The 12,033-nt window shown below is 38.2% G+C and overlaps 1 protein-coding gene across 1 annotated transcript; it reads left to right on the top strand.

The window, feature by feature from the left end:
• The first annotated feature begins 2,837 nt into the window (after positions 1-2,837).
• On the top strand, positions 2,838-4,804 carry LOC135479876 (homeobox protein Hox-A11-like). Its single transcript, XM_064759782.1, has 3 exons — positions 2,838-3,228; positions 3,522-4,498; positions 4,613-4,804. Exons 1-3 carry the CDS (start codon positions 2,838-2,840, stop codon positions 4,802-4,804), a joined length of 1,560 nt encoding a protein of 519 aa, XP_064615852.1.
• The last annotated feature ends 7,229 nt before the right edge of the window (positions 4,805-12,033 follow it).

Here is a 12,033-nt window from a genome sequence, read left to right as displayed (position 1 = left end):
ACAATTTGTTGTATAGTTTACTTTTTACATTTCACCTACATACCTGCAATATCATGAAGTGGGATACTTGTCATGGACGTCAGTCAGGTTGGGTGTAATTCAAAATTTGCCTTACATTTAACTGATTAAATCATAAACCAGGATTCTGCTGTTGGGTTAAAGATCCCCATGCCTGATCCCTTGGCATTGTTTTAAAGTACTTGTATACTAAATGTGATGACAACACAGCATTTTGAGTAATTCTAGACAAGTGGCGTCGTCTAATACATTGCAATTAACATCACAACATATCACTATGGTTTGTTTAATATCTGATCATCCTTAGGGATGATATCACTATGGTTTGTTTAATATCTGATCATCCTGAGGGATCATATCACTATGGTTTGTTTAATATCTGATCATCCTGAGGGATCATATCACTAAATATCTGATCATCCTGAGGGATCATATCACTATGGTTTGTTATATACCAGATCATCCTGAGGGATCATATCACTATGGTTTGTTTAATATCTGGTCATCCTGAGGGATCAATATCACTATGGTTTGTTTAATATCTGATCATCCTGAGGGATCATATCACTATGGTTGTTTAATATCTGATCATCCTGAGGGATCATATCACTATGGTTTGTTTCATATCTGGTTATCCTGAGGGATGATATCACTATGGTTTGTTTAATATCTGATCATCCTGAGGGATCATATCACTATGGTTTGTTTAATATCTGATCATCCTGAGGGAATCATATCACTATGGTTTGTTTAATATCTGATCATCCTGAGGGATCATATCACTATGGTTTGTTTTAATATCTGATCATCCTGAGGGATCATACCACTATGGTTTGTTTAATACCTGGTCATCCTGAGGGATCATATCACTATGGTTTGTTTAATATCTGATCATCCTGAGGGATCATATCACTATGGTTTGTTTAATATCTGATCATCCTGAGGGATCATATCACTATGGTTTGTTTAATAGCTTTTTACGTTAAAAGTCATCAATTTTATAGAGTTCTAAAGTTTGAATGTCATAAATTACATGAAACAAAACACAACCTATTGCAATTCGTCTATATATGTCGTTGCCACAAATAATGTAATATGTAATGTTACTTTTTTTTTTTACAATGTGTTGTTTTTCTATTTACATATGTACATGAGTCTGATATTTTCGAGTTTACAAAAAATACATTCATTAATGAATATAATGCTAGTATATTTTAGTACCTAATTATTATTGCGCAGAGGTTTGGGATTCAGAAAAAACATGCCCTTGATTGAATGACGTGACAGTGACTACCGTTAATCCTGGCCCTCTCGTGATTTTCGGAAAGTAATCCTTAATCTCTTGTTGTTTCCATGCAGTTCCAGTGCACAATCCCAAAGGAACATTAAAAAATAGTTCACATGATGGTCCATGTAAATTGTTAATATTGAGTAGCAATACATAACTACACAAAAAATACCAAGTGTCAGACAAATAAGGGAATACGTTTTTGTGTCGGTGGTACCATAATTTTTTTTAATTTCCGGCGATTAATTTATTGTCAGATCAATAACCATCCACTAAGAATAAAAAATACCGAATATATCTCTAAGCAAAGAAGATTTTGAATAAGTATAGATGTATAATTATTCATTTAAAGCAAAAACTATTGTATCATAAAGTTCAAAATGTATATGATACATGAGCACAAAAGAGATATGGCTTATAGGCCTATCTGTTGTTATATACGGTTTATCTATTGCCTTACACGTTCACAACAGATGTGTGACTAAAATGTTTTAATTTACAGTTTTACGACACTAACACAAAGTGCCAAGAAACAACCACCAATGATTTTCTTATACCGCTAAATATCTTGCCAACATTAACATTTATATAAATATACCACTAAAAGTCCAATCACTATAGTCGAACTTCAAATTATTTCTCAGCAATTTATTTAATACATATAATCTCATTGATTATTTCATGTATCATTTTAGAGCTAGGCAGATATGCAGGTAAGTAGTGAACACCGCACAGCGGGTGTACATGGCCAAAACAGCTACGGGCGTCTCCCACACGGGGGTCTCGTACGAGTAATCACGTGACTTGCCGCTCCCGCTTTTCCTTTACAAGTTCTATTGTTTCTAGTGTACTAATCTAATTCAGAACATTAATATGTCAGCATAGGTTCTCAATGTCGCGGACAAGATTAACTCTGTGGAACTGACAGCTGGATTCCTATTATAAAATCTCAGCCATTTCGTTATTGCTTCAGTTCGACTTTCACTCCGGTCCTGAACAAGTCAACCAGAGTTAGCCACTCATGGAAGTTCATCAGATGAAAACTGAAGACATGGCTATGAATAATTCCACTGTAAGTACCATTTACATTCTTACTTTCTCAACTAATGTGTTTTCAGTCTAAAAGTCATATTTAGCAATCAAAGCTTTAAAAATGATAAATATCAATTTAAAAAAAATTTAAGCATGTTTTTGTGGACGTTAAGATTTCGTACGTACCAAAACGACATTTATACCTGTATTTCATAAAAACAATCTGCAGAAATTTCTGCAATAAAAATGTTCGAGCGTCTGTAATGAATGATTAAATCCGCAATATTATTTGGTATTTCTCATGATTTAAATTTTGGTTTAAGTGATTTATTTATTTTTTTTTTTTTTTGTTTTTAGTTACTGATGAGATAAAAAAATGTAAATTAGTACTGCGGAATTTATGATTTTTTTTATGTTTTTCTCTTTATTAAAGCCATCCCATACTATTTCTTACGGAGCACCAAAATCAATGTCCGCCTTCCACAGCATTGAATCCTTGATGACGTCATCCGGACAAGCCAGTACAATAGGGCAAGAAAACCGGATGGGCGTGGCCTCGGCCAGCCATTATCAAAGCATGTCTTCCAACTACAACATGCATCAAGCTTATCCATCATCCGCCTGGCCCGTGACATGGGCATCTGCTCACCAGAAGGCACCTGGTCAATCTTCGGAGCCCTGTCACGTGCCACCGGGATATTACGGAACTGGACGAAGTGAAAATGCCGAGTATCAGTCAAACCAGCATCACAGCCAGCCTCCTGTCTCGGACCTTTCCCTGAATCCATTTCAGTACGAGTCACAATCTATGTACCAGACAAACTGTCAACGAACAGCCCAAGAATTTCCTTCAGTGGAACAGAAATCTACCCCAGAGAGTTCAAATAATGGTACGTGTTTAAATGTAATATTTTCTTTGTGTAACTATACTTTTAAATCCATTTATCACAATCAAAGCCATTATTTAAAATATTATAACTAATTTATAATGAATTAAATTATTAAAACTTTTTTGAATTTTATTACACAGCTTTCAGATTTAAACAAAATGCAGAAGCTTGCTTCTCAGTGATAACGCAGATGTACATTCTCATTTAATTCCTCTTATTGTAACGTAGAACTACTACAGTGATTTGTTCAAATTACTTGCCAGTATTTTAAAGTGTCACTTCTTTTTTTTCAGATGATATCCTGGACGTGGAGAGTTACTCCCCTTTCAGCGCTTCAACAAATTCTCCCGCGACTTCTGACGTCATACAGAAGACGGATCCAGGCCCATGTTCGTCATCGTCAGCTGGATACAGCAGTGGATACCAGTCATGTGACGCCAGCGCGGACAGCCCCACCTATCCGCCAGTGACGTCATTTCCACTTGGCAACACGAGCTGTGCATCACCCGGTTTTGCCTCTTTTGCGGAATCTTCTCCAACTATGGCCCCCTTTCGAAAGCCGTCATCGCCTCAAGGGACGTTCACAGGATCAGCGTCTCCCTTCCCATCTCAAACACCATCAATGGTGTCATCTAAAATGGCCACAAAGCATGCTTCAACAGTTTCCTCCTGCCGTGGGCCTGTCAGTGTCAACGTGGCTTCCCTAGAGAGACTTCATGCCACAACAGCGTATTTGGAAAGAACGCAAAACCACACTGCGTGTAACAGACCATCCCCAGTAGCGAAGTCGTATCTCCAAGTACCGCACACTTCTGCATCCTACCACGAACAGAGTTCTAGTTCCTATCCGGAACCTCTACACGGCCAGGCACCATACCCACCAAGAACCTACACCACTGCACCCTCACCAGGTAGAAGTGCGCATGCTTCTTACCCAGAGGAAGCAACCGTCGCGGCATCGTACCCGGACAATTCGCTTACAGGAGCGACATTCAAGGAGATAATGCCAGTCGCTGCGCCTTGTATGGCACCACAAAACACCAGAACACCTTACCAAGCACTTTCTATGTCCAGTGCAACAAGATCTATTCCTGCCCTAGAGGATCGCATCCAGGCCCCGGAACCCGCACCGACAAAGAAGCCACGGATGAAATACACCCCTGCTCAACTGCAAACCCTAGAGGCGTTCTTCGTGGAATCGCCTTACCCGGATTGGGACGAACTAGAAGAGCTGTCAAAGAAGTTGGACATCGCTGAGCAAAAAATTAAGGTAAGTCCACGGTACTTTATCAGAAGAATTATCCAATCATTTCTCGAAAAAAATTATATACACTTAGTCACGGAGAGCATTTCTTAATTTCACACTGGATTTTGCTTTCTTTAGGTATGGTTCCAGAACAAACGCGCCCGATGGAGGAAGAAGAACGCAGCCAATGTGAAAACGGAAGTTCCAGCCCCTCGTCCTGCGCAACCCACACCTCTGTACGGTCTCCCTCACTCATACCCGTCCATGTACCCTGCTGCACAAGATCGTCCTGTTCCATTGTATAACAGGCCTATGTACAACATGTGGTGACAGTCGTAAGACGGGGAATCAACTCTCATGTCCAGAATATTTAAGTTTCCCAAGAAATGGCAGTTTGATCCGGATCCAACTCCCGACTGACGGCCCAGGAGGATACGTCCGGTTTGTCAAGAAGCAATTCACAGTATGCATATATGGAAACAGTAATGATACGAGTGCTAAATCCCCTTCATCATTCAGTAGTCATGCGTACGTCTGTAAGGATGTATCTGTGGTATTTATATATTTATGTGAAAATGAGATTTTACCAAGTTGTGTGAAAGTTTATATCGTCCAGAATAATAGCTTCATCTTTGGTAGGATTCACAGGCGCTGATATTTATTGTAAGAATTTGTGCTTGTCATGTAAATTTGTATATAAATGTTTGTCTTACTCAACTATTAAAATTTATGATTATTTATTCAACTCATTAGTTTTATTTACATTTATTCACACATTGGTTTTTAGGATTCTAAATTGGATGACTGAGAACACCCGGAAACGTTGCCCCATGCAAGGAGTTCCGGTTCTTAGTCATCAATGGATCGGTCCGGCCCGGATAGCACAGTTGGTAGAGCGTCCGCTTCGGGACTGGTAGATCCAGGATCAATCCTTGATCGAGTCACACCTAAGACTTTAAAAGAAGAAGTTGTAACTTCCTCGCTTGGCGTTCAACATGAAGGGGATAGTGCAACGACTGGTTGGCCCGTATCAGTATAATGGCTCGGGCGGGACGGCTTACTTGCCTTCGGTAAGTCGTCTCAGTGAAGCAGCATTAAATAAAACAGCGGTAGAAATCCGTCCTGCAACAAGGAGGCACATTACACGTACATGCACCCTAATGATTCCTTCGTCGTCATATGACTGAAAAATTATTGAGTACGACGTTAAACCCCAAGCACTCAATGGATCGTTTTGCTTTGTATTTTTAGTTAAAACATTCACATCCCCTGTATGAATTACTACGACACAGGAAACTGGTCATCGGTAACTCTAAGCGTGAAGTAAAAAAAGACGTTCTTAAAAGAAACTCGGCTTATTAATAAGCCTATATTTGTCCCCCGCCACGAAAATGCAGGGGAGACTTGTAGATGTTGTCGCTATTCCGTCTCTCTGTTTTCCCGTTAGTTCTATCTGAAATGTTAATGCGATGTCTGAAAAATAATTCAAGCCATCGTTCACAAATTTGGACAAAACCTTGCCATTGTTGAGACGTTGGTTGCAATTGGGTTTTGATGGGTTCCGTGATCGAAGACGGCTACCATCGGCCATCTTGACTCTCATTCATCTGTCCATGACATACCCATGCCATGAAGGAAATATTTTCATATCAAAGAAGGAAATGCTTTTAAATTTGGGTTTTGCACAATGTCGTCGCTGCTCCTGTTTTACTCTTCACGTTGATGTCTTTTGTATTGCCTTTGTGACGATGTTTGTTAGGTTTTTTTATGCTTTTTGTTACCCAGCAACGAGTGAATGATCAACGTTCGGTTGGATGCGACGAGGACGATGCTTGCAATGCGATGGGCAAGGCATCCACGTATCGACGTGTCAACCAAAATGAACTCCCGGGGCCAGTAATCACAAGGCCTATGTTCAAATCAAAGTTCAACATAAACCACTTGAGAACTAAGAGTGTATATAAACTAAGAAATTAAGGCAGAATCATGTAAAGACAAGCAGTCAACATTTATTAATGACGATGTAAAGACGCAAGTTATGTTGTAGTGTACAAAGCCCATTATGCCTGGGAAATGTCTTTGGCATGACATTTCACGGAGCCATCACTATAACTACGTCAGCAGTTTGAATAACTGCTTCATTCAGACACTCAAGCGCAACAGATTTAGGACAATTATTGTTAGTTCACTTTTTCCATTTTATTTGCCTAAAATGTAAAGGGAAAATCTTTCTCTCAGATACAAAGGTTGGCTCAAAATTTGAAATTTCGTCCAAGATGATAGCGGGTTGCTCTAAACCCGTCTTTATTCCCAAATTACTACGAACTTATCTAAGTTTGCTTGTTTTCCTTTTCGTGGCTAGTAGCATTATTTACCTCATTTTGAGACAGTTCTTGCAGCAGGCCAGATTTAACGTCGCTGTAATTATACTAGAACGCAAGGTCCAATCCAGAAACAGCAAGCTAGCCAATATTAGATATAAATGTACACGGGTTCGGTGAATGACTGGCGTTTTCGCGCATATCAAAAGTTGCAAATTTGTCTGATTCTGAAAGTTCTATCGATCTTAAAAAGATATTTTCCTGTAAACATTGCAGTGTCGGCACTAAATGTAATATTTCATAATATTTATCTGCCGAGGAAAATGCACATTTTGGGACCAAATTATAGGTCAGTCAATAACGTATGCCGAAAACCAAGCGATGAAGATGGCCTCCTATGAAGACTCTGACATGCATTAAGCCATCACATATTTATTTATTAATTTACTTATTTGATTGTTTAACGCAATAGTCCATAATTTTCCACTTGTGCTATAGCGGTCAGTTTAATGGGTGAGGAAACCCGGTAACCAAGGTGCGTGCGGACCCACTTTTAGCAAACTGACGAACTTTCCTGCGTGCACCTTACAGACTTAAAACGTCATATTCGTGTATGACAGGTGGTCTTCCACACAAGTAAGTCTGCACAAATGACCCGACGAGGGCCATCGATCTATTGTCACCAGTCCCCCATGAACAGCGAGAGTTGCCCATTACACAGTGTATGTCACTTCATATGAAGTAATATTTTACTTGTTCCGTCAAACCTAATCCATACCGCCAGAAAAGCTACAATGTATGATGAACAAACCAAATTGACGAACAAACCAACACGACAGTCACTTTAGTTATATACAAATCTGCCGTCAGCAGGTTTAAGTTTTTATTTCCATATTGCACGTGTTAGAAACCACGCCGTGCAGACATTCCTTCGCTCTATGTGTGATGTTTCAAATAAGTAAACATATGCACAGAACTGGTTGTCCACATAACACACTGTACGCCACGAAAAATGCAGAACAAAGAGTATACTATGCTCCAACCACGAGGAAAACAATACAATCTTTAAGCCGAGTATTAATTCACTGATTATGCAAGTGACTGACTGATCACGTGGTGAACTGATGAACGTCATTGATAATCGAGATGGGCGGACTTTACTACATGGAACACATTGCGCGCAATCAATATTGGTTCTCGCGTCACACTAATCTGCACCAATCAGAATGTCCAATTAAAAACACGTAGGAAGTCCAGTACAAGGCCCCTAGTTCTCTCCCCTGCTACAGCATGATACCGACGTACATATATGTGAAGATCGGGTCCAAAAACCTAGACTAACACGCAGCTGATGATAGAAGGGCTGTACCGAAGAAATGATTTGCTCATCACAATGACATGACTAAACGCTGAAAGGTAGGCATGCTTAACACACGGGCTGTAGCCGCGAGATGAAGTTTTCACCAGAGATCATACAATGGTTCTCTAACCTGTTAACGAATTCCTCAATAGCTGTTGTACTTTTATTCAGATCTGATATGGCAAAACAACGATGAGCTTCACACAATCTGCCGTATTCCAAACTAGCGGCAGATTTACTCTTTCACGAGTGTTAAATAACCTTGCATTTAGGCCTATATTCCAGCCAAATAACTGGGATACTGTTCATGTGAAATTGTGATTCAGAAGGTCAAGTTTCTTCTAAATTACAACTTGAGTCTACTTGATAACATGCAAATGCAGCTTTCAGGTTTGATTTCGCCTTACATGAATTTCAAGCCAAAAAATGGCTTCAATATAAAGCTCTGTTCTGAAAAATAACAGCGCCGAGGAGCAATTACACCATAAACGCTAACATACAAATATGTATCTGATTACAGGTACATTTGTCATAAATTTGAGGTTATGACCTCAAAAATGCATTTCTCCTTGAGCAGATGAACATCAGCATTAGACCAAGTCCCAACAAAAAATGTGGAAGAAAATATTAAAGCGTAAAGTAGTAATAATAAAAAAAATCGCAAATTATGCATGACTGGCAAGTTAAGACGATTACCATTGGCAAAAAAAAAAGAAGAAAAAAAAAAAAAAAAGAGCACAATCAGAATTTGGTGGAGGGAAAGTGGGCAAAATGGAACATAAAGAAGAAACAACATCAATAAAAAAGAAAAAACAGAGACCAATATAAAATATACCATCAATAATCCTTGCTAAGCCTGCAAATACATGTAACACGAATTCCAAGCAAAAGTCTTGGCTGAATTACCTGTGTAAGATAAATAAATTGAGATATAGAAGTGTTTAACAGAAGCTTTTCTGAAAAAACCTTTACGGGTTTGAACTGTAGTTTTGTTGACACAAACGTTCATACAACCTTGATTATCCAAGTAAGAATTACTCCACATTTCACAAGACAGACCCTTGGATGCAAATGTTGTTTCTACAACACTGGCTTTTTCATTTAGATATACATGTGAGCAAACAAGTTTCAGTAATCTCATGAGTAGTGATTCGCAAAGTTCTTTCTGACAGTCTATGAAGGGCCTTTTTTCAAGTTGTTTCAAAGACACCAGCCAATCAGAATCATGGTTACATAATCACTAGAAAATCAAGCTTCTTTCAGTATCCATTTTTTTTATAAGCGTGCAATAACCATAAGTAATATATAGGTAGCAATTCTCCTGCAATGTAAATGTGTCATAAATGCTTACAGTCAACAAAATTCAATGGTAAAATCTCATAAATAAAATTACAAAGGGGCTTACAAAGGGGCTCACAATGTGATTATCATTGTAAGCTTAAAAGCAGGCAAGAAACAGAGCACAAAAACCATAAGTCAGATTGTCCCATTGTAAAATTCTAGAACAGTACGAAAAAATAAAACGTAAAGGCTAAGTATTATGGTTATTAAATTCAGGGTGGGGTGTGTGGGGGAGATAAAAAAAAATACTAAAAACCAAAAATCAGATATCTAACATAAATAAGGTAATCACAAATATCAAAGACTGACTTAGTAACAGTGGAGATATCAGATTCGTGCCCTCTAACTGACGTGGAAGTAGTCAAGAACCCCCCCCCCCCCCCCACATGAAAAAGATATAGAAAAGCAAGCAAACTGTTTACATCAGCAACATACTGGTACTGCACCACAAACATAACCCTTTCATGACCAAAATGCAGATTCCTTCAACAGTTCATGGAGAAAAGAGCCACGTCATTGATTGGAAGTGTCTAATTTTTAAGATAGAAAGAAAATCTCAGAGCTTTACCTGCTTACACTATATTGCCTGTATAAGTTTATCAGTTATCTTGTTACCTGTAAAATGAAACAAATACACTCACTGGTTTATTATATTTTTGTTTGACTCATTTGATTGGTTAATATCAAGCCAATCAGAATAACCTGATTTCAATAGAATATCATGAAAATTTAAAACACCAATGCACATGTGTATAATGCAGGACATGACATCGACTTCTTGAAATGCCAACTGAATACCATGGTATTCCGGGTAACACACATGAACGCAGTCTTTTTTTGTGTAACACACATCCCAATACAACTGATACAGCCCAATACAAACTGATACAGACCCAGTACAGCATAATCTGGTTGTCCTAAACACCATACATGTAGCACATAACTTCAAGCATCAGTAACCATGATAAAATAGAACAAACAACAACAAGGATGCAGACGAGTCCAACACGCAATCTGCATTAAGGGGTTGGGTGATGGGGTAAAACAGCCAGTAGTTTGCTGTCGGAATTTTTAAGGTAACACATTTTCCTGTATATGACATAATTGTATATATGTTAACACATCCATCTCATGATATTTGTTGACTTTATTCTAATGTTACCAAACTACAATGCCAACAATTGCATGTCCATGATCCCTCCTATTGAATGTATTTGTCAATCAAAGCCTTACCACCAATGACCTATAGGTTCTCAATTTTCAGCTGATACGTGTACAAATGACTGACTCTGCCTTCTGATTTCATCTGCTAAAAGGGCACTGGCATTTGTGCGAAAGAATAACCCTGCTAGGCAGCAAAATAACCTACGACCAAACAATCTTCTGTTCTTACCAACCAAATCACACGGATACAAAGAATTCTGTTCATATAAAAATGGTAAAAATGACACCAGAGTGGCATTATATTTTTGGCTAATGATAAATAACATTGTTGTTTCTAATATTCACCTCATCCTGCTAATTGCCTTAGCATCATACAAAATCCATGTGGTGACACAGATGTTGCGGCATGCCCCAACCAATGACCCGACTATGAACACCTTTTGCTGTTATACTTCAAAGAATGCCACCTGCCTATCTATTACCAAGCCCTTTACTGTTTCTCCTGAATTCATGCACCCTTCATACCATATTACTACCTGATAGTACCTTCTCATGAACACATTATGTACTACATTAATTATATGTGTATGCTTCGTCTATTTTCTTTCACAAGGCTGAAAATTGCTCTAAAGTGCTCAAAATAGGACTAATATGTTTTGAACAGCATCATGGATGGTAAAACCTTTTTGACTTTTCCACTCACATCGTCCAAAATACTGAGAAAATTTAACAAATTTTTGTTACAATTTGCTTCACCCAGATCACCAGATATTCTAAACAACCAATGAAAAAGCTTGTCTGATAAAAAAAAACCCCATACCAGACAGCCTGACAATCAACTGTTGCCATGGAAATTAGTCATGACGACAAACAATCCAGCATAAATAAGCTCTCACAACAAATATATATATATATATATATATATATATATATATATATATATATATATGTCACTTTCATCTGAAATCCAACAAGTGTAAATTGATTATGATAATGATGCCACCAAAAAAAGTGTGTTCAACCCTGATTCTCAATGTGACTTCATTCACCTTTCTCCGCGAACCTATCAGGCATTTTCAGCCAAACAGAGCCCAAAATTGTGTTCCTAAACATAAAAGTATCCCTGTAAACAAGAGTATCACTGTATGAGCCTTTTCCAGCCTTATTATATCAGTATTACAACTTACTAAACAAGTTACCTCCCTTTGCATGAACTTGCAAACAACTATGCATTGCCTTCTTTGAATTCAAGCAATCTGTGTGAACCACACTGGAATGAAATCAACATTATCATCTGGAATTATCTTCTCAATGACATAATTACTATCCAGGAATCAAGAGGGAAAGCTTCGTGGGACAGACAAGTTTAAGAA

This window comes from Liolophura sinensis, chromosome 12 (genome assembly GCF_032854445.1).
Source record: "Liolophura sinensis isolate JHLJ2023 chromosome 12, CUHK_Ljap_v2, whole genome shotgun sequence".
NCBI classification, from domain to species: Eukaryota; Metazoa; Mollusca; class Polyplacophora; order Chitonida; family Chitonidae; genus Liolophura; species Liolophura sinensis.
The sequence above is the reverse complement of the archived record's forward strand: the minus strand, read 5'-3'. Positions and strand labels throughout refer to the sequence as shown.

Excerpts from the sequence above, each read along its gene's own strand:
- LOC135479876 (XM_064759782.1), top strand. The coding sequence starts at position 2,838 with ATGACGTCATCCGGACAAGCCAGTACAATAGGGCAAGAAAACCGGATG. Across the intron at positions 3,229-3,521 it reads CCCAGAGAGTTCAAATAATG|ATGATATCCTGGACGTGGAG; the intron begins GTACGTGTTTAA and ends CTTTTTTTTCAG. Across the intron at positions 4,499-4,612 it reads TCGCTGAGCAAAAAATTAAG|GTATGGTTCCAGAACAAACG; the intron begins GTAAGTCCACGG and ends TGCTTTCTTTAG.